The sequence below is a fragment of the Heterocephalus glaber genome, unplaced genomic scaffold (assembly GCF_053883595.1).
Source record: "Heterocephalus glaber isolate CG9 unplaced genomic scaffold, H.glaber_assembly_v1.0 deba00001600, whole genome shotgun sequence".
NCBI classification, from domain to species: Eukaryota; Metazoa; Chordata; class Mammalia; order Rodentia; family Bathyergidae; genus Heterocephalus; species Heterocephalus glaber.
The window spans coordinates 14,885,377-14,909,674 of NW_028258372.1; the positions used below are offsets into that span (position 1 = coordinate 14,885,377).

General features: G+C 41.5%; 1 protein-coding gene across 5 annotated transcripts in view; it reads right to left on the reverse strand.

Annotated features, from left to right (window-relative positions):
- Window positions 1–24,298, reverse strand: part of Astn1 (astrotactin 1) — a 372,600-nt gene that overhangs the window by 253,136 nt on the left and 95,166 nt on the right. For all 5 annotated transcript variants that reach the window (XM_087194137.1, XM_087194136.1, XM_004853389.3 and 2 more), the window contains exon 2: window positions 19,877–20,064. In XM_087194137.1, the coding sequence (XP_087050263.1) occupies window positions 19,877–20,064 (188 nt within the window). The remainder of the gene's footprint in view (window positions 1–19,876; window positions 20,065–24,298) is intronic.

Genomic DNA, 24,298 nt, shown 5'->3' on the forward strand with positions numbered 1-24,298 from the left:
ATGATAACTACTGCTGGTTAAGTGTTCACCATGTGTCCAGACACACCTAATGGATTACATTCATTATTTCTTGCATCCTACCAATAAATATAATAGAAATTGCTATTTCCATTTTTAGATGGAAAAATAGAAGACCAGAGGAGTTAATTAACTTGTACAAGTTTTGTAGAGTTATGAAGTCAAATCAAAGCTCAACCGTGGATCTTAATAGTGCAGCTATAAGATCTTTAATACGTCCAGGATCCTCATCTCCTGATTTCTCAGGTTCTCTAAACTAAACTCTGAACAGCCTTGCTTTTACATCTAACCTTTGAGGTTATGCAAATGAGCCTCCCTCAGTGTCTGTAATAATACTATCTACACTGCTTCCCCAAACGGTTTCAATTTTCTTCTGTTATGCTTGATCACTATGTTGGCTAAATTTATGTCTTAGACAATAATTTAATTATGCCAAAGGTGATCATACTTGTCAGGCTATCATTTTGATACAGACAGAAAATCTATGGAGATATCAGCTCTTGGGTAGATGTTTTCTGAGGCACAATCAACAGTTATCAGGTCCAAGTTTACAGATACTCAATCATTTCCTTGAGAACTGTCTGATGCACATTTACACTGACTTGGGTCTCTTGCTGTGTATAAATGCTTGTTCTGTAATTGAAGACCTAAGTGGAATAGTAGGCATTTCCCACAATATAACTACACACATAGAAGAAAACTGGGGAGAAAATGTTGTACTTGAACACTCTCAGGGAAAGTAGGACATACACTGCAGTTAAGTCACTCAAAAAACTCCCTGACCAATAGTTTTAGAGAAGATAAGAGGAACTCTGCAGGTCACATATTGCCTTGCCACCCAAGGATGACAATCATCACTCCCAACAGAAGTTATTCAATGCTGGTCAAATACAGAAGTAAACAAAATTCTTATATATTGCATTTTGCTCCTAACCCTCCTCCAACTGGTAACTTGGTCTGACATACAACACTCAGAATTTTAATCATAATTGCAAATGTTTAATCCAATCTCTGAGAACAATGCGTATCTATGGTCAAATCCCTTATAGTGAGTGCTCCAGCTGTGCCTCAACCTTGGCATCCAAGCAAAACACACAGCAGAGCCGAAGAACTATGTCAGAGAACAGACGCGGGAATTAAGGACTCAGGAGAGATGCTGATGTACAATCATGATTGGAGCATCATGTGCCAAGGTCCTTCCGAAGTCTCAGGCTCCTAGCCAGCAAGCCCTGTCTAGCATCAAAGAGGGAAGGGAGAGGAGAGGCTGATGTAGCCCACACAGTTGTCTCTTGGGCCATACACCAAATGCTTATTTGTCCTTCTCAAAAATTATTAAATTCAGGGCCAGGGATTTTAGCTCAGTGGTTCTGCTGCCTGCCCCGAAAGCGGAAGGACCCGAGTTCGATCTCCGGTACCAAAAAAATTAAAAAAAAAAAAAAAATATATATATATATATATATATATATATATATATATATATATTTATATATATATGAAATTCAGTTTTTCTCTGGAAGTAATCAAGCAACAAATCTGGAGAAGAGGCCTGGTTTGTGAAGAAGATCTCTGAGTGAGACCCTGACATTCTCATTAGGGCAGGCTTTGTTAGGCCACCAACTCTAACATCAGCAGCATATTGTCTTCAGCTAATTACATTTTTGCTAGCAAAGCTATTACACAAGTCTTCAAATCCTTCCCATCATTAATTTATAACAACAACAACAACAACAACAAATGTCTTCATCTCCCTGCCCCACCTGCTACCTCCTGAGGATCCCACCCAGCCATGCCACATGCAGTCAGCTTTGTTCTCCTGGTTTTCCAGACTTCCTCTCTTGTGCCTGGTTTTGGGGGCATAATGACAAAGTGAGCTAGAAAGCCTGTCACAGAAGCTCGATTTCTTCACTGGCTGACCATGGCTGGTTTTGTTCCCAGCGTGGTTACACACACCTGGACCTTGGGCACAGGCCCAATGCTCACCAGCCAAAGATGGGCCAGGACAAAGGGAAGCTGGAAGCTCTGCCCCCACCATGGAAAGGAACAAAAGGTTCAACTCTGCTAGAGTTTGTCAGATTCTAATTTACTGATAAATGGCTCAATCAGGCAAAGTGAATCCATGGGTCAGCCTGATCCTGCCAGAGACACTCACATGATACAAAAGTGGTCGGAGGCTCTTGCTTCCAAGGCAACTGATGAAGCAGACAGCATCTGCCAGGCCAGTTCCACAATTCCGTAGCTGGGGCAGGCATGTTTTCCTGACCCAACCAGGGCTATTACCAGTGCAGCATCGTAAATTAATTCAGACTGTAGCGTTCACAAAGTTTCATTTGTCTGCTTTTTAATGGTTGTGATTTTTTTATACTCAACACATTCTGCTCAATTGTAAGGGCTAGAGAAAGAGAGTGAGGGTATGGGATAGTAGGGCTAGTCCACACCCACTTCTGAGTCTCTGCTTGTTCCCTGCCTTGACACTTCCTTCCTAACCTTCCTATCTAAACAAGTATTCCTTGATTAATCCTTAATCTTTAATTCTGGTGTTCCCCATGGCATGGTTCCAACTAGACTTGCAGGCAGAAACTGTGCTTTAAATACCTTCTGCAGCCTCTCTGCCTTAGCAGAGAGCCCAGCACAGAAGCTGGACTCAGTCAGCACAGCATTGCTTAATTTATTATGGGGCGGGGGGGGGGGGCAATCCTGCTGACTCAGAAAGGTTGCTAAAACACAAATGGCACTACTTTTACACTGTTTGCCAGTTCATCTGGAAGACTATCTTCATTCTTCCTATCCAGCCCTAGATTGGCTCTGAGCACTACCAGGTGGGTGGCAGAGCCCTGGGATGAAGCCAGCCACAATAGGGTGATCGTTTCCTCACCGACAAGGATGTTCAAATGGCAGGTGTGTGCCGTAGATCCATGATCTGGAGAATGTGGCTGTGTTTTCAGAAAGCCCGATGGCTTATCTTTAGCCAACCTCACTCTTGCTCATACTTTTTGGTGCAAGCAATTGTGAGGTGGCTGGGGGCTCAGTCAAATGGAAGCACTTTTTCCTAGTAAAATTAAGTGACCTGTACTTGGATCTAATTGTCCCTGCCGTACTTCACAGAGCTCTGTGTAAACTAAGTCTCATCATCGAGAGGTCACAGAAATTTGTCATCAAGTTTTTATAACATCTCTTTAGGACCTAATGACAGGCTTTCCAAAGTGAATGGTGTATAAAAGGCCCCTTCTCTTAAAATCGAAAGCTGTGCTGCTCATTTCGGTTAATTTAAGCATTATATGTATGCCCATTTATTTACACTTGCATTTCTCTTTCTGTGGAGGGATTGCAGGTAGGGTGATAAAGTTCTTGTGCACTCCTTTCTCTAATTGAGAAAAGTAAATTTTGCTTTCGGTGGACACCAAACACTGTCAGGACCAATGGTTTGCCCTGTCACCACACTGTGACAGATGAGGGCTACAAATTCAGGAGACCCACAGCCACACTGAAGGTTCAGTGTAGTCCCACACCAGCTGCAACTCCTTTTCTCTCTCTCAGTCTTGAAAGCATACCAGAAGGCAAGGCAAGTGAGAATGACCTTATTATAGGTCATTTATAACTCTGACTCCACACTAAGGGGGGAAAAAAGAAGGCAGTCACAAATTCTAGCACTTTACGTATTGTTGTATCGAAAGCACTTGGAACAGCTTAACAATTGACGGGGACATATCAAGTATCATGACACCGTGACTGTGAACTGTAGAAGTGTGAAAGCAGCCACCAGAGACAGGAAAAACAAGTTGCTGTGGATGCTGCCCAGCAGGTTGGGGCAGGCACTGTCCAGACTTCCAGGCTCTGGGGGGCCCTCCACTGTGTAACACTGTGGGTCTCAGCCACTGCTTCTCCCAGGTCTTGTGACACTCAGGACTGGAGTCCTCACTCTGAGAATCTCAGGGATTTTTATCATAGTAAAATATTTTAATGTAATTACTATATAAAATTATTTACATAATTAATTTAACTATAAAATTGTACTTATACAGTGATATAATTTATAACATGTTATGTATAATACTGTGGGAAAGAGATAGCCTTGTGACTTACTTCTGGGGGGAGTGACAGTCTTTCCCTGAGGTTCTGTTTGCAAAGAGAGGTGCAGCTTTCGAGAGGAAATGGAGCCAGACCAACCCTAAAGGAGCCCAGAACAGCATACTCCTCTGAAGGTCTTGCCTGGCGGAGGAAGTGCATGGACTAGCCACCTGCTCTCTGTTCCAACAGTGCCACAGACTTGCTCAGCCTTCCTCACAGGGCTGTTTGTTCATTCTCAAGATCCCTTTTGGCCTCTTAGCAAAAGGTCAGACCCTCCACTAGGATACAGAGATGCATAATCCCTCCCAGCAAGGAGCTCCCTCTCAGGGGAGACGTGCTTATGCACAGATAAGGACAATGAAGAAATATGTGCCAGGGATTGCCCAGTACCTCTTAACCCAGCCCAGAGGGAGGCGGAGTCAATAATACTTTCCTGGAGGAAGTCATGGGGAGAGGCTGAATTTTAAAAAAGAGTAAGAAGAAGTGATGCTACTTGAGAAGAGGGAAAGTATTTTAAGCCAAAAGGCTAGTGTAAATGAAACTGTAGAAGTATTAAACAGCAGGCTGGGTCCAGGAAGCATGACTGAGCTGGTCTGGTGCCTAGGACAAAGAGTGGAAGTCAGAATGAGAGGTCTGATACCTTGGAATTCAGTCTCCCAAAGGGAAGGAACTCCTCGCAGCTCTTCCCCAGGTAGGGGACATATTTTGCCGTCCATTTTATATACAGTCTGACTGTTGTGGTGAAAGGGAAGTTTTGAAAACAAGACAGAAGACAGAGCAGACCGGTGGAGCTTGGCCTCAGTTCAGGGAGGATTCAGCAGTGGAGAGGGATCGTGAGACATGTGGAAACTACAATAAGCAGAGCTTGGTGAAAGCAGGGCATGAGAGGAGAACCCCCGGGCTGTGCTGGGCACAGGGACAGGGAGACAGGGAATGCAGAATTGGTGAGCCTGGGACAAAGAATGGGTAGGAAGATTGAAATTTGTCTGTCCTCAAATAATGAAAATGCATTATCTGTATAGATGTTGTTCAAGTGAAATAACTGTCTTCTTCCTTTAGATTGTTCTTTCTTTGCAACCCTTCTGATCTATAATGACATTAGCCAAGCACAGCAGTATTTAATAGAAATGCGTGTGCAAATTTCTGAAAGCAAAAAACAGGTCTTTGGACAGGCTTGTGATACCAGAGGGAGGGCCAATTTTCATTCTAACTCTTTTAATTAGATGAAGCCATTTATGAAAATAAACGTGAGAATCAAACTTGATCAAAGAGGCAAAGGAACTTGTGAAGGGCAGCAGCCAGAAAGGGGCAGTGGGGTTGAGGAAGGGACCCTAAGTCTTCAGTCCCTGCAAGAGGAAGCCCCCACTGCTGATGAAGCGCTGAACTGACCCACCCTTGCCTCTGTCCTCCCAAGACTGGTCCTCAGGACCAGCACGGCCCACACAGAATAGGAGTCTGAGAGGTGCCCTGCGGGTTCCAGCAAAGCTACGGGGGCTACCCTGATAGGAATTTTCCTCCTAAGCAGAATTCTGCCACGCTCCAAGATTTAGCTGCTGTCCACAGAACACAGGGCACTGCCATGAGAAGGCAATGACAGGCTGTGCTGTCCAGGGACCACTGCTTCTGCTTCACTCAACTCTGGACAGGAGGATGAAGAGCCTCTTTTTAGAGTACTCAGAGCCTTCTAGAGGTGATTCTGGGAGATTTCCCTTTACAAGACCCCCTCAAAGCTGCAGACAGCAGGCCTTTTTCACACCCTGCTCCTTTAGGTGGCCCTGGGGGGACTCCATCCTGAGGCTGACCCCAGGGAGGCTCCTGACACTTCCTGCTAGTAAAGGATGGGGTGGTCTAGAGAGACGACTAGGACACTGTGAGGAGTGGAGCCAACCAAAATCAGGGGGTGCTGGGCCAGAAGTTCAGCAAATCCAGGCACCTGCAGAGAGGCCCCACCATAGCATATAAAGGGCTCTCAACCACTAAGCTCCTTCCAAAGGACCAGGCAGAGGTCCACGGTGGAGGATGATGGCTCCCTACTAAGAGAGAACTTTTTCCATTCCTTTCAAAGTATAGCCACACAAGCCCATCATTTTCCCCTCACACCATCATCTCACGTCCATAAATGGAAAAAAGAAAAGCAGGGCTGCTGCAGGGAATGGAAGAACGTTTCACCATCTGTTACTTTCAAGTGTGTCAACCTGGGATTGCTAGTGTCCCACGTGTCCTTCACTTTCACGCTCCTAGAATATGACAGCCTGAGGCGACGTGCAAGGTCATGCAGCTAGAGATTCCCATGACAGAGGACATAGCCCAGCTACATGCTCCTGGTATGTGGCATGCCAATGGCTGGTAATGTATAACATTTTTATTTCATCATTTATTTTTATAAAAGATTACTTGTCTAAACCTGAGTTGAAGTAATTCACTATAACATCAAATCCATGGTTTATTGGTCTATTCATCTTAGATAAGACTGAAATAAATTTAAGCTGGAAGAGGCAGTCAATTTAAATAAAAATATTCATTTAATACAGACTGTATTAAAATATGGCAAAAATATCCCCACAAATCCCTAAAGTTTTGAGAACAGTTATCTCAAGGAAGCCTCTCACTTTCAGATAAGAAAGCTGATATCCAGGAAGGTCACAGGCTTTGCCTGAAGTTTCACAGGTTTTGAGGGGAAAAGGAACATGATCAAAGCTTCCGGGCTTCTGTCTCTGTGGTCCATTTCTGACCTCTGCTGCTTGTCTCCCTGGATGAGCTCTAGTCACAGTGGAGGAGAGGCAGGTGTAATGCAGTCTGTGGGAGTACAGCTGCGTTCTAGGCCTGTGCCACTATGGATGCCTGACTGGGATCTGTCGGTATTGTTCCTTCCCTGGCCCAGGTGGAGCCCAAGGACAGTGAGCGTGTCTTGGGGAGGTTGGAGGCCTCAGGTGCAGGGCCTTGAGCCACAGAGCATTGAAAAGGGCTGGGACCAACACAGCCACCCCAAAGCTGAAGAGCAATGGTGACTTGGATTTATACACTCAAAGACATTTCGAGATTAGAAAGATAATGAGAGAAGGATGCAGACCCCTTCTACCTTTGTTCCGTGTGATGCATTACCTCACACTGTAGGAACATGTCTAAGGTCAACAAATGCCAGATTCTGATGCATTCACTCCAACAGATCCTAAATGCCTACCCGCCCTAGTCCCAAAGCCACCCACCTTCTTCTTCAGTCAAGGTGTGGGGCAGAAGTAAATGAAAGCTGAATCCTTCAATAATCACCTGGAGTGTGATCTCCCATATGGATCTCCCATGCAGCCCTGTCTTTCTTTGGTACCAGGGTGGCAGTATTCCCATCTCAGGCCAGCTAGAGGGGTTGGGAGTCAGGGCACAGAAGGTCCCAGATGCTGCCTAGTAGAGCATTCGCTGCTGTCAGTCACAGCATGACATGTCAGTAAACCCACATCTGATTCATCCCAAGTTAGAAGGCTACTTGACTCATCTGAAGCTATTCATGGGTGTCAGAAGCATTAGTGCAGCCATCAGGAGGGAAAAATCATAAATAGAAAGACAACAGCAAAAAGCACCTGGCCTTTCCAGATTTACCATGGAGACCCCTCTGCAACCTCAGAGAGGGCCACTGACATCAGCCTCTCACACAGGCAAAATATTTAATGATCTTCAGCAGATACTACATAAAAGTGTCACAGCTGATTTTATAAGACAAGGTCTAAAAATGTCCTGTCCACTTTGAGCCACATTGGCAAGGCTGAGAGCCACCACTGCCTCTTAAAACACCATGTATCAGTCCTTACACAAACCAACTGTGTCATGACATCATGCTTGGAAGCTTAATTTTACTTTCATTCGTGCACACTTACATCAGGTATTTCATTACAAGGGAGTGTTTTAGCATAAGCTGGCATTTCATAAAAGTCTACTGTGTGCATCAAAATTGAGACCAAGCAAGAGTTATCAACCTTCCAGGGAAGAAAAATAGCATATTTGCTAATAAGGATCCTGTTTATGCTTCTCTTGTCAAATCTAAGCACCGTGTTGTTTTCATCAACATCTGTCTTTGTTAAACCCATCAATACCTCTCAGGAGAGGCTAAAGTGCTTGGATTTCACCTGAATTTGTGAATACCACATGCCTTCAATTTGTAGCGGGAACAATCTTTGTCGATGCTTAAGTGACAATTGTAATCAATCTAGAGGGATCTGACCAAACTAATAAATTACTATTTTTTTCACTGCAAATAAGATCCTATACTTCTCCCAAATTGTTGGATTTTTGTCTCTGTTTAGGCTCTGAAGACAGAATGAGGAGAATGCGCTATGTTAGGATCAGCAAAGTGGCTTCTGGTCCAAATGTGGCCTACTGCATATTTTAACAAAGTTTTATTTGAATACATGCACACCCATTCATGTGTGTATTGTGTATGGCTGCCTGGGTACTACCTTGACAAGTGTGGAGTCGTTAAAACATAGCTTGTATGGCCTACAAAGCTGAAGATTCTTACCATCTGGCTCCTTACCCCTGGCTTAGATAATCCCTTCTCATCATCCATGCTAAGGTTCTCTCCACTGATTTATAGCAGTCTGCATCTATTATGTACAAGTCTAATCGATCTCTTGCCAGGGCCCAAGAGTGTGGGTTTAAGGTTAGATTTTAAGGCAACCTCGGAATTTTAGAGATAGACAGAACAGGAGGGGAAAACAATGTGATCTACAGGAAAGATCACAGCACCCGGAATCCATATCTCTGAGTTTTTCTACCAGTGTTGACTATGAGCATTTACTTATTCTGAATGGGGAAAACAACAGTCTCAGTACCCAAAGATACCCAGGTAGTAAAGGATTCCCATAATGACATCAATTGGTTTGACTAACATAAATAAATTAGTGAAGCTCTTCCAGAAAAGTTGTAGCTGAGATTATCATCCTAAACCACAGGATACCTGCTAGGAAACCCTGTAAACAATGAATCAGAATTGACCTAATAATGCCCTGGATGTATATGACTGCATCCCGTAGTTAGTAATGGGCCTATTCTGTTACCCTGATGCCCCTAATTGCCTTGGGCTTTTCCCTAAGCACAACTCCTGCAGGACTCTTGTTAGAGGTTGCTATGACCCCATCTGCTTTTCTGGGTCCCTAAGGTCATGGGCCCCTGGGCAACACATTGCATGCAGAATTGTTACAGGCAGCTTGCAAGGCACCCCAAGAGTTTACCTAACTAATACTTACTGGACACTTCCCATGGGCCCTGTGCTGTAGGAAATGCTTTACAGGCATCGTCTTATTTAATCATCTAAAATGGCCCAGTGAAGTAGGATCTATTAGTATTCCCATTTTGTGGATAAGGAAAGTTAGTTTAAAGAGATTAAGAAATTTTTACAAGGCGGTTGGCGCGGGGAGATCTGGGGTGAACGGAGCGCGATGCTGAGGCCCCTCAGCAAAAAAAAAATGCCTGAGGAGACCCACAAGTTCTGTGGGGGGACCGCAGCCCGCCCGGAGGAAGGCAGCCGGAGGGAGCCTTCACCGAAGGGAACTTTCGCCGGAGGCTGGACCTCCGAGAAGTGGCCGAAGGTGAACCCCCAACCACAGCGCATGGCCGCGACAGGGACCCACAAGGAGCTGAGCGACCTGCTGGACTTCAGTGCGAGGTTTTCCCCACCTGTTAGTGGTGGGAAAACCAGACCGACGACACTGGGAGGCAGTCAGTTCAGTGGATCAGAACTTAGAAGATGATGAAACACTTTCCACCTTGCTTTATGAAGCCAGAATTAACCTGATTATGTAAACGAGACAAACGGTAAACAATAAAGAAAGGACAAAGGAAAAGAAAAACTATGGACCAATTTACCTCATGAACATATTGCATAAATTCTCAAAAAAAAGCAAGTTAAATTCCACTGTTCATAAAAGGAAAATCATAATCAAAACAAACTACAGCTAAATCATACTTAATGAAGGAATGGAAGTTTTCTTCCATGAAGAAGAACAAAGCAAAAATGTCTACTCTTAACCTCTCTCCAGTTCAATATTTTACTAGAAAATCCTGGTCAGCATTAATATGGCAACAAAAGGAAATAAAAGAGGAGGAGATTGGGAAAGAAGAAATAAAACTGTTTCCATTGACAGGCAACATGATTGTCTCAAAGAATTTTCAAAAACCTAGAGTTTAGCAAGGTCACAGGATATAAGATACACACACACACACCCGTCCTCATCCCAGTCTTAATTCTCTATACTTTGGCACTCCATTTCTTCTGGTTCATTGTCTGCAGAGTCAACCAACCATGGATTAAAAGTATGTGAAAGAAATTGTGGCTGAACTAAGCATGTGTCTGAACTAAGCCCTTTGTTGTCATATTCCCTAGGGAATATAATATAACAATTATTTATATAGCGTTTATATTGTCTTAGGTATTATAACTAATACGGAGATGATTTAAAATATACAAGAGGATGTGTATAGGTTGTATACAAATACTGTACCATTTTCAAAAGAACTTGAGTATCTGTGACTTTTGGTATTTGTGGAGTTTCCTGGAACCACTGTCTTGTGGATACTGAAAAACCACTGTCTAGCAATGTACAATAGGCACATTCATGGAATAATAAGTACTATTTACAGTAGTTCCAAAGGAACAGATACTTAGGTATAAATATAACATACATGTACACTTGATCTGTATGCTGAAATCTAAATAGTACTGAAGGAAATCAAAACAGACCTACATGGAGAAGTATACTATGTTCACATAAAAACTGTCAGTCCTTCCCAATTTGATTTATAGATTTAATACAGTTCCAATAAAAACTCTAGCAGTATATGGGCACAAGGAATCTGACGTCAAAATTTATATGGAAATGTAAAGAAATTAGAATATTTAAAAATTTTGGAAAAGAAGAATAAAAAAGGATTATACTTTGTGATTTTGATATAGTGTAATTTACGGGCAGTACTGCACTATGAAGGAATTCAGAAGTATTCTCCCCTGCCCTCCCCTCTTTTGACTCCTTTCTGTATTTTGGGGCATAGGACCGAGTACTAAACAACAAAACATGGTTGTCAGTCATGTCATTTCTAGAGAATCATATGTAGATGTATTCTCATCCAGAAAAGAAAATAAAAATGATTTGAAAGAAAAAAAAAGAAATTTTTACAAAGTCATAAAAAAGAGTAATTTGTAGAACTGTGATTTAAATCAATCTCTTTTGTGATAGCAAAACTCTTGCAGTAAACTATGTCACTAAAATTCAACACCATAGAGCTTACAGTCTTCGTTGGCTTCTCAATGACCAGTGTTTGCTCAAAGCCAACCCCAGGCTTTTTAAGGATACTTGATCTTGTTGCTCAGATCCAACTGTTGAAGTAGCTCAGGGACCACACCATTATAGCATTTTGCCCAATTCTCTATGTGCTGTCCTAACCTTTATCAGGAGAAGGATTTATGCTTGGCTAGCTGAAAAGTAAAATTTCTCCATATCCTGAAGCAATTAGCCAACTCTGATGCCACCCAAGGAGAATTGTACCAGAGTCAATTCTGGAGTTATATATACTTGCCTTGAATCATGGGATCATTCTCACTGCCTATGTGACCTTGCCCTATGTTTTACTTTCCCTTAATCTCATCTCAGTATTCACATCTGAAAAATGGGGGAATTAACACATTTAAGAAGGTTGTTATGGAAATGACTGATATTAAGCATAAATACAGCTCCATATAGAACCAGGGATACAAGACGAGTAGCTGTAGTATATGCCAGGGATACAAGGACAGGACAGCTGTATTATGTGAATATTATCAATTCTGAATGTTGTTTTAAAACCACACAGATAGTATGACTCTGGTTTTTTAAAGGATCTTGTAGGATTTGGGTAAGCTAAATACTTTGAACTCTTGGCTTCTTTTAAGTTAAATTGCAGAACAGAATAGTACCTGGAATTGTTAACAAGATATCAGTATCATTGTAAAAAGCAAAACAAAACAAAAAATGGCCTCTTAGCTATTTTCCTTGCTGTCTGAAAAAACTGAGAGACCTTAAGGCTTCTACAAATTTCAAGAAACAAAAAAACACAATTATAAACAAGAGGTGAAGAATGGAAGGAAATGGAAAAGAAGACAAACACTATGCTTGGCTCTTAGTTCTGTCAAGAGCCATCCCCAAATGTTAAGTACTAATAAAAGCATTAAATGCTCCATGAAAGTGGAATCATGTCTTATTAATTTTCTATCTACTTAGCATCTAAAAGAATCTTAAGCCTGAAGAATATTGTTACATGAAAGAATCAATATCTAAATGAACGAATGAGTCAATGATTCTTTCAAATCAATGATAGGTCAATAATGCTTTTAAAATACTTTTCTAGTTTCTAAAAATTCTCTACAAAAGTGTGAAAGTTTACATATGAAGAAGGCTGAGTTCATTGTTCCATGACTTTCATAAACTTAGTGTTGGAATTCCCCAACTACTCTCTTCCCTTCACTGCCAACAAACCCATTGCCAGCTGTGAGGTAGGGTGGCAGAAGCCAAGGTTAGCAGGTGGGTTTAGCAGAGCTGAACAGAATCTGAGCTTCTGGGGTTAGCTGCCTGGAGAAGCCACAGAGGGAGAGATAGATCTGTGTTCCACCGTGGTTGTGGGTCCTAGTGCTCATAGTTATGACTGTTGAACGGCCAGGGATTTAGCTTACTGGCACTGTGCCTGCCTTGCAAGTGCAAGGTCCTGAGTTTGATCCCCAGTATGGAAAAAAAAAGAATTATGACTGTTAATGACTGTTGAAGTAATAATGGGGGGAAATGTCTGAATAGTGTCCTCAGACCAAAGTCAACAAAATAACAAAATCTGATAAAGAGATAAGTAATAAATGTATACTGATTACTCACTGAGGGCCAGAGAGAAGTTGGATGCTTCTCCAAGTATAAAGTCAAGATTATGCTGACTACCTCAAATTCAAATTTTGACTCTGCAAACTAATAGTTGCTTAAGTTTGAGTAAGTCACTTAGCCTGTCTGGCCTTCAGTCCCCTCATCTGTAAAATGACATAATAACAAATCCTACTTTATAGTTCTGTGATGAGAATAAAAATAAGTTAATATATTGAAGCACTCAAAACACTGCCTGATACATAATAAATGTAAAATTAGATTTTAGTGGTGATGATGGTGAAGAGGAGAAGGAGGAGGATGTGGTGGTACTAGCTTTTGATTCTCCTGAAATCTGTGCCTGTTAGGTCTTAGTGTGCCTGTCGTACTGTACCAAAAAGTCATGGAAGCATTGTTTTTCAGCCTCTGTTAAAGGAAATGGTAACTACTTGTGCAAGGAGCAGGAGTGAGTTGCATAAGTTCCACCAACACACCCAACAGGAGAAGGTTAGGTTGATATCCACCTACAGGATAATGTGATATGAAAAGTTTTGAAAAAAAGGGAAATTTTGCAAGTAGCTGGATCATTAGCTTTGTTTCTATAGAGTTAGAAGTAAAGGAGGGGAAAACAAAGGATTTAACAGCAATGGGAACTTGAAAACGTTGTGAAGGTTAAAGAAGTCATGAGGGATCATAACCAAGATGATTTCTTGAGTAAAGGGAACTTCAAAACTGGAGAAGCATTAAAATGTAGACAAGTTCCTGGAGTAGACTAGACAGAGAAGCTCACCCATAGCAACAGGAGGAGAAGCAGGTATGAAAGCCAAGCCACAAGCTTCCATAACTTGGGTCCCGAACAAACTCGAAGTTCCACTCTTCTAGAAAATATGCTTTTTGGATTTGTTTTTAGTCAGGCCATACTGTTTCCCTTATCTTCATATGAGTTTCTACAGTAAAATGCCACGATAGAGCCTAAGTGTATCTCTACTCGCTAAAACTAGAAAAGCCTAAGCAATGCATTCATTTCACAGATGAGATAATGAAGTTTCCAAAAAGGTCAGAAAATCACCTGAAGCGGCAAGGCCAGGATGTGAAGCCCACTCTTCCAGCTCTAAATCAAGGCTATCTTTCCACTACAGCCTAGCTTTCACTTTGCAGAAATACAGAAAGAAACCAAACAAGAACCAAATAGATGAGCAACAGAATAGGCTGACGGACTGACAGAGACCTGTGCCTAAGGCCTCCTGGCAAGAGACACAGAGCTGTCCCCTTGTATCAGATGTTGGAGATTTGCAAGCCAAGTCTTACTTGGCTCTGGGAATAGTCCTGAAATGGACTCTGGATCTCGAGGATTTTACACACCAGTCTATCAGACAAACAGAACAACAAGGTTTTGTTTTAAGGTTCTTGCTGATTATTTTAGGAACTACTCATCATTTTCCTAATGAAAGGCAAGGTACCCAATGATGGTGGGAGCAGATGGCCAGTCTGACCAGCAGATCAGTCCAGTTCTGTGATAAATAGCTTGAATGGCTAGCAAAGTCTTCCTCAAATGAATCAAGAAAGAGCTTCCCTTTGTTCTTTCTGACTTATTGGTCTATTTTGTATTTCTTTGTTTTGTTTTTGACTAAATGTTTCAATTTGTTTCTTGAAGATCAAAAAGATTGGTCTTGATAAATTATAGCTTCCTAAATTAGATGAAACAAATAATAGCAGCTGACCATAAACCTGCAAAAGTGACCCTGATTAATGAATTTGCTAATGAATTTGTGTAACAGATTTGCTGCAAACAAAAGGTGCTGACAGAAAAGCGTCCAGCCCTCTCGTTCTCATGCCCCTGGACACTTAATAAATGCCTGATGTTCCCGATGACATGTAGGGTTTTCCATGCTTAGAACTGCTCTGCTCCACCGTGGAAGTGACTGTGCTGTAGTAGGGAAATAAAGCACAGCTCCAGGCAGAGTAATGTGATGCCCAGGCATCTGGACTGAACTTGAATGTGACAGTAAAGCAAGGGTGAGGACTTGCGCACAATGATGTTACACAGTCCTGAAAACATGGCCCTAGAGGCTCTCACAGGTGTGTTTTGTGGGCTTTGTACTAAGTGAGCCTCAAATGCTACTCCTCCCGAGTGGAACTTCCCTACACTGCCTATCCTATTTGCTGGACACTGGGACTCTATAAAAGCACCTGCAGCCTCTTTTGTCCCCAAAATTTGTTCTCTAAATTTTTTCTCTCAAGAGACAACTCTGTACATAGAACAACCTGGAGCTGCAGAAGCAGAGAGTCTGGGCAAAGGGCTCTAATGGCAAAAGCAAAACCATAAAAGCCTACAGGTGCTGACCAGTTGGCCCTATCTAGCTGGGCTGATGGCCTGAGAAGCACCCAGCCTCTCCTGATGGGTTTTGCTCACAAATGCTTATGAGGACACAGATGTTCAAAGATATTTCTCCCCTACAATTGTGAATTGTGCGAACAAAGGCTAAACTACAAAGACTTTCTCTACCAGTGGGAGTTATTACAACAACAGAAAGATAGGTAGATAGATTGATAGATAGATGATGATGATCATAGATAGGCAGACAGACAGATGGAAAACTGAAGCACTTTTGAAGGGCTACTGGCTGAGAAAAATAATTCAACCTACCTATTTCCATTTAGAAAATCTATTAATACTGTTATCCTTAATTACAAAGATGAAATAGACAATACATTCTTTTATGCACCATTAAATTCTCTTGCCTACTGTAGAAGAAAAATGTATAGCATACAATAAATTAGTAAAGGTACAATATGGATAGTTAAATCCATATTGTCTGAATATCTGCTATAAAAGTGTGTTAAAATTTAGCCTTTCATGGAGTAAACAACTCGAATTATCACTGGAGAAATTCTTGACTTTTGGTTTAAGCGCACACTCAGTTCTAATTTGCCAATTCTATTTTCATCTATTCAAGAGTTTTAAAAAGAGTATCCATGTGTACTTTCATGGTTCTAAATGTCAATTATCTTGGCAAATTTGAAATAAATCTCTCAAGCCAAGTTTAAATCATGCAGGAGGTTAAAATACATTATTTGACCCTCACAGCAGTAACGTTAAGATTTTAGAAGGGAAATCCAATTATTCTATGCAAGGAAGAAATGGTACCTCTCTGGAAAAAAATAATTCAGAAATTTTAGGATGTGATTGAAAAATAAAAAAAAGCAAAAGGTTTTTCAAAGTTTTAAATTGCCAACCTCCCAGCTGGGATATTGGTTTTCAGCAAGCTCACGATTTTGCTGATGACAGATTTATACCAGGCACAGTGATAAGAGAAAACTTGCAAATTCTCATTCATATAATGCCATAAAGATACAAAAAAGTTTACTCTTATTTTTCTTTCTATCATTACTTATAGTCTATGTTTAAAAAAACATCGTAAATACAAAATATAAAAATGAACAGTGGTCCTTTCATTAAGGTAATATAAATGAGAAAAGTGTAAATACAAAATGAGAGAAATGTACACTTTAACGTTTTCACAGAGCCATTAATTCCCCCTGCACATATTGGAAATAGTACCCCTTAAGCTTTTAAATATACATTTTCTTAGCAAGGAAGAAAAGGTTGAACATATTCATGTTCTGTTAATAGCCTTAACTTTTTTCTTTTCCAAATTATGCTCTTTTGATTCCAATCTGAAAACTGCATCAATATTAATCACTAGAGTTAATGAAAAATGGCCTTGCTATTGTTGTTTCAAAACTAAAAAGGTTTAGGAAATATAATTTCATTTACATGTATTTCACTGCCCAACACCGTTGCTAGTCAAAGGATTTTACTATCTTCTGACATCTATAATGCTGTCATTTCAGATGCCTCAAATAGCTGCCTACTTTACCTCCAAAGGATACGGTATAAAGCGAATCAAATAAAGTCTACCAATCCCCGCGTCTCTTAAGAAGAAACCATCAGAGACTCTAGGAACAACATCTTCAAACAGGATACCCTCGGGCTTGATTTCTGAGCCAAGGGCAGATACTCAACTTCAGACTTTGAAACTGTTTCTAGAAGAGAATCCTAAGAACTGGAGAGGTAGCATTCAAGAGTGTGTGGTGTGGAATGGGAATGGATGGGGGGCAGGGGATGGCTAGGCAGGCCAAGGTTGGCTCCACTAACCAAACTATTTTTGACGTGGATAGGCAGGAAGACACATGTTCAGCTCATCCTGGGATCCCTGCTCTTTCACAGAAGTCAAAGGGCATCCTGGGAATATGGCCTGTCCCTATCCCAGGGATCACACGAGAGACAACAAAGCTTCACCCTTTGACCATGCCATTTTAGCCTCTGCTTCCTCCAGGCTGGCTGAAAACTAGATATAATAAACTAAAATAAAGATGAAGGATAATTTTTTTTCTATTTTATTTGGACAACACAGTGTCATTGGTGGTCTGCCATGGGTGACTGATAGCAAATAAAAGAAATATCTCCAAGATAGGTTTAAGGCTGACTCTTGTTCTCTCTCTATTTCCTTATCCACTGTCCATTAATCCCTACCCAAGGCATCTCATAAAGAAGCATTAGTAATGTAGGGTTTCTCACAAAGTTTGCTATATTTTAAGGGCACAATCTATTTTTCTAAAATCCTTTGGCATCATTGATGGGCACATTTCTATCTTTAAAGTCACCCATCCTCAAAACCACGTATGCACCCACTGTTGTTTAAAACACACAAAGACACACACACACACACACACACACACACACACAGCCTCTGAAGAATTTAACTGGAACACCTCATGCTGAGGATAGATGGTAGGGTTCTTGCTGCACTGAGGATATGGTGCAGCAATTAGGGCAAGTTTTATCTTTCTACAGATCTTTACACTGTGAACCCTTCACCCTAAACATGCCATCCCTATCTTAAGCACCAGTATTCGGTCTTTCTTTCAAACACAGTCACACCCAATATTCATCCTTGGAAATCTCTACATACATTTCTTTATCCTAATCAGGTTTTTGTTGTTTTTGTTGTTGTTGTTCTTGGTGTAACAGAGCCTAGTTCTTTGAAATGGTCTTGTACCAAAAAAATTAAAATCCAAACCAAACCACACACCCATGACTACAACTGTTTCCCACATTGACAGAGAGAGGGTGGTGGCTGGTGGAAAATCTACTAACTTACCTTTCTTTTCAGTCAGATCATATTATAAATATGAAGACAATCTAGTCTCTGGGTTGGTCCGGCTGACCTGCCTGATCTCACCACTCCTTAGAACTCCTTAGAAACCGCAAGACACACTGAAGATCACCTTCCCTGAGGGAGTACTTCCCTTTGATTAAAGATTTGTAAGTACTGCATCACCATTTATAAACCTCCAATAGTTTATAAACTGAGGTATGGTAATCTGCCTTACTTTGACATTGAGGTTTACTCCGCTAGTCAAAGACTCCTTTCTGCACCAGGTAAACGAAGTGCATAAAGATAAGCCACCAAGTCAGTTATTCAGGGGTCACTGATTAAAGAAAAGGCTGGGATGCTCACATTATGAGATTTTATCAGAGATTTGCATGGGGAAATTTTCCATCTTAAGTTTTTGGATAATGAAAATTTTTACACATTTAAATGCATTTACATTTTTTTCACTTTGATACACAGAGCTAAACAAGTAGTGACACTACCAAAACAAGAGATGAATTTAAATTAGACCAGACCTAGGCTTGTTCTGTGTTAAACTTCTTAACAGTAAATAGTCCATGTCCTTCCACTCATATAAGAGAGTATGGGTCATCATTCAAGCCTCAACTTGCTATCAGGGAACTCTATGAGTGGATATTATGTTTGGTTAACAAATATAATATTAAAACATAAAATATGAAATGAAATATTTTCTGTCTCACCTGGAAAACTTGTTCATTTATTCCACAAATATTGATTAAGCACTAACTATATGAATGAACTTTTCTAGGTGCTGGGGGTTCATCAGTAAACAAAACAACACTAAACAAAGCTTTCCACTTACAATTGTGGCATTTATTTTCTAGTGAGATTCTAAAACACAAGTTCCTAGAATTTCAGAATGAATATTCTAATCTTCTTGAAGTTTTACATTTCTACATAGAAAGGATGGAGATGGTAAAGCTTCTAAGCTAGGTTAGGGGAAGAAGAAATTATCTATTGACAAAACCTTTATTGTAAAAGGAAAGAAAGCCAGCAGGTGGATTTCTTCTGATTAGGGGAAAAGGAAGGACGGTTTGGTAGCAGCCAACCCTCCTTGGAAAGGAGAAACTATGATATTCTGTAAATTATTCAATACCAACACAATCCATTGCCCTGTCTCACATTATCTCTGGTTTGTAAAAACTACTTCCTAACAGGGCATGCCCCTAGAGACAAGAGTTGAAGGACAGCAGCAACTTATACCACAGTGGACATATTTCCCATAAATAGGAAGTTTACCTATTACCATGATCAGTCATGATTATGGGATTGGGTCTTAGAGAATTATCGCTAAGGTTTGGATATTGTTTATCCCCTAAAGGTTCATGCATTGGAGGCTTGGTTCCCAGGGTGGCACCATTAGAAGGTGGTGTAGAACCCTTAAGAAGTGGGGCCTAGATCAGTAAGGGACATGACCCTGCAAGAGACTTGAGATCCCAGTCTTTCTACCTTCCTGTTTGATGATGTGATTTCATTCTCTCCTGTGCACTCTCATCATTGCTATCTGCTCTGGTGTGATACAGTATCTTCACAAGAACTGAGCTGATACAGATGACCCTCCAGAAATAGGTGACAATAAAACCTCTTTTTTTCATAAGTAGTCCACCTCAGGCATTTCGTTATAAAAATGAAAATCTGACTCATACATCTATGTTGCCAAGACTCATAATGTCAAAGTAGCATGAGATAGCTATGGCCTGAAGGTTACCGTCATGCTGCCCTTACCCTTACCATGACTGAGATGTGGAGGATCCTCAGCTCCTCTTCTGCTGACTCATGCTGGGGTTCTTCAGTTGGGTCTTGTCCAGGGAGACTTGGGGCACCATCTTGGTGGTGGATGTGAAAAAGTAAAGTGCCATTCTCCAGCCACTGCTGCCTCCAACGCACCAGAGGGATGTCCTCTGTGTTCCCTGAGATCTCTAGAGGATGAATACCAAAGGCACAGGTGAGAACTTGGACTGGACCAGGTTTTCATCTTTCTAGCCACTGGTACCAAGTAACCAATTCTATCTGAAGGCAGTGAAAAAGTCCAACTATGTCAGACTTACTGCTGCTCCAAACTTCAAGGAGGGAAAGTAATTCCAAGAAGAAGAAAACTATCCTCCCCATAAGTCTTTACACCATCAATCTAGTGAGTCAGGCTCTCACCCATTGAGAAAAATACCGAGGTGAAAATTCAAGTTCTTCTCCTAGTACTGTGATCGATAGCATCCTTTACATGGCACAGTTTGAATACCTGATAACCCCCTGAGGTAAATACAAGGTTGTTTGGCTCTTGTAAATTTTAAAGTGTGAGCTCCCAGCAATTACTCCTAGACACACCAGTGCATCTACCAAGGAGAGAGTTGGTAATTACTGTGCAGAGAAATTGCATTTATGGAATAGTCCTGAGAGGTTACTGGAGAGCTACCAGGGCTGGCAGGCTATTTCTAAAACCACAGTCTTTTGCTGCACAGTCCACTAGAGATGCCTGATAATTTGTCATGACAAGTAATGTTTTAATTCCCTTAAAATTCTCTTTTCAGCTTTGCAGAGCACAGGTGATGTGCGTGAAGATGGTGGTGAAATTGAGCCCTTGTCACTGATAGAAACACTCATTTGCTTCTCAACAATCTAAATAAAACACTGGAACATCATCAGTAAGAAAATTGCAAAGACCCACTCTGCCCTCCACACTGTCTTAAGAACTAAAGCGGTATTGCAGAAACATGCTGTATACAGTGTACAGTGTGTACTCTCTTATATTCCTGGCAATGGAATAGCACTGCTTTGAGACAGCCCACAGTAGAGAAACCTGATTACAGCAGACTTTCCTGAACTCCATTCAGGCCCCTGACTACTGTTTCTTTGACAGCTATTACCAGAGCAGGGGACCAGTATTCTGCTGAACACACATTAACAAACCACTGCTTTACAAACTTTCATTTTTTAAAAAGCACAGCTTCTTCTTTCAAAATTTATCACCTTTGACCAAAAAAAACCACCCCATAGACATAAAAAAGATTTAAGACACATTTAGAATGTATTCTCATCAAGTATCACAACCATAAAGAGGAAAGCAATTTTAAATATTTATGAAGTTTATAACTATCTTCCACTATATGTGGAAGTGCACAAATAATGTTATTTATTTATTTATCTATTCATTACTTAATAGACACACACTGAGCGTGCATTCTGCCCCAGGCACTGTGCTAGACACCCAGGTACTAAATAAAAATGAGGCCTTCCACCAGGTCTCCAAAGCAGCCCACCTGTCTGAAAGTGGCAAGTGTCACACCAGGTAGGCGACTAGGTTTTGTGAGAACACAGAAGGAATTAGTGATGTTGCCAGGGTAGAAGGTGTAAGAAGGGTGGAAAGTAGTCTTCCGGCAGGGAAGGGCGAGCGCAATTCCTTTCAATATTTAGAGGAGGGAAATGATCATCTTGGCCTGATAGAAGGAGGACGGGAGGAGTATCAGCTGGTCCTCTCTAGGCAGATCACTGAGAGTTTTGTATGAGCCACAGCTCAATAGTCTGTCCCCGAAAGACACTGATGGAATTGCCTGCCCAATCCTAGGCACATGCACCAGGGAGAAAAGGAAAACATAGGGAGAGGAATGCCTGCCAATACAGAGTGATCACCATCGCTCTGCTTCACACTTAGGTCCTCTCCCCCACTGCCTAGAGGACTCAGTCATCCCACTGGGTTAGTATGAAGTCCATGACCTAGGACAGACATGACTGGTGCAAGCATTTGGGAAGTGCAGTGGGCAGGAGTGAGAACAGAGGATCTCCTGCACCTCAGTCCTGGTTTTCTGAAGGCATAGCCCCTCCTGTTAAATGAGATAGTGACACAAGTTAACTGAGCTCGCCTTTCCCTAAGGAGGCATTCCAGTCTTGGAGGTGAGGAGAAACCTTTGAGTGCATCTGGGAGGGTGTCCATTTCAAGCAGCAGTGTCAACAGTTACTAACCCACTAGGGCACTGGGACAGTTACCCTTCCAACTACTCCTCCTGCCTTCATGTCAAAGCACCAGATGACTCCTGAGAAACACACCCTCTCCACAAAGTTCCTGTTGTGGCACTGCAGTAAAAGCCAAACTCTATCTCTGTCTCACTACAGACATAAAAATCATAAGCAGTTCAGCCTCAAATAGAGCACCTAATGGTGCGATCAATTCACCCAGGGTAACACACACCCAATCTCCTGGTGCACTGGCTCCCACCCAGCCTAGGGTTTATTCCACATGTCTGGGTGCCCCTCAGCCCTTCCTGTAACTATTTAGGAGAATTTAGCACTTTCTACCTTCTAAGTCACTTAATTCAGATTTTTGTTTCCTAGGAGATCCTCATCAAGTAGGTCAGGCTCGTTAGTTCTGTTTAACTGCAGAAGCAAACATAAGAAGAGACCTGGACCAAGGTCATCTCAGTCTGACACAGAACAGGGGCCCTGATGGGCAAACTCTGAAATCTCCTCCACTCCAATACACCTAGCAGCTGACATGGCCCAGAACATGCACAGCAAGAGGAAGCACCTGAGTGGAAGGTCCTGTGACTTTCAATATTTTAGAGTAGAGCTTCTCTAAAATATTTTAATGTTTTTGTATAAAGTCTTAGTATTCTACTTCTTCTTTTTAAAAATGAGATATAATTCACATGTCATAAATTCATCCTTTCAAATTATTTGATTCAATGGTTTTTGGCATATCCACCAAATTGTAGAACAATCACCACTGTCTAATGCCAGAACATTTTCATCAGCTTGATACCCTTTATGTATGAGCAACCCAAGGCTTTTTTAAAATTTATTTATATATTAATTGGTACATTTTAGGTATACAATACATTTACATTTCTCATTGGGTGCTTGTACCTGTACATGATATATCTTGGTTCTTATTTTTTCCCCATTACCTGTGCACCCTTCACCCCCTCCACCCTTCCCTATTTACATACTTTGTTTCCTTTTTTTCTTTCTTTCTCATAATTTTTCCTCTCCTTTCTTCTCTTTCCCCTTACCCTCTCTCCACCCCTACCCCTTTGGACCTTTTCCTATTTCAAATTATCAATTATTCGTTTTAATCATTTTCATCCTTATTTACACTTTCAGTTTCTCACACTAGAGAAACTATTCAGTATTTACACATGTGTGTCCTATTTATTTCACTTACGAGTATGGGGGTGTGGAGAGAAACGAACCCTTCTCCATTGTTGATGGGAGTGCAGACTGGTGCAACCACTGTGGAAATCAGTGTGCAGATACCTCAAAGAACTAGGACTAGAGGTCCCATTTGACCCTGCTATTCGCCTGCTGGGTATCTTCCCCGAAGAATGAAAAGAATCATACCACAGTGATATATGTGCACCCAGGTTTATAGCAGCACAGTTGGTAATAGCTAAGGACTGGAAACAGCCCAAGTGCCCATCAACTGGAAACTGGATAAAGAAGATGTGGTTTTTTCAGAAAATGGAGTACTACTCAGCCATAAAGAACGAAAAACTAGAGTCATTTATAGCTAAATGGATGCATATTGAACCCAAGGCTTTTTATGGGGAGCAAAGTGCTCTGCTCCAGGGTGATAAGAGTTGAGGTGGAGTGGTGGTGGCAAGGAAACTGTAAGTGCAGAGCGGGTACTGGCAGTGTCCCCATGAGGCAGTGGGCCGAGGCCAGAGTCCTTGGCTTTGGTTTTCAGGCCATCCCTCTTCGAACCCCTGTGTGGGTTGCCTGTACTCATCCCTATGGATAGTGACATCAAGATTCTGCCATGCTCACCACAGAGGGCGAAAGGTGAAGGGAAAAGGGCACTATGCTTGCCAAGGGCACTCGTCATTTTGGTTTCAAGATAATTACAAAATGATAGCATCTTCAGCATCTTTGTTGGCTTTTTTCCTTCTCCTGGCAGGATTTGACATAGCAGAGCTCAAATTGTAAACTAGGAACTTATTTATTCTATATCTGGCCTGGTCAACTAATAAAAATCCACACAAGGCACAGTAAATGTCTTGTCAATTTCTTCTCCAATGTGAGTGAGATCAGAGCTTAGAATATCAATGTAATCATGTTGTTCTGGAATGCGGCTGAATATCTCAAGAATAGGTTAGCAAGCCAGCCCTGAGACTCCCAAGGAACAAATCTGGGAAGTGGTGAAATAGATACTCTAGTCGAAGGGCA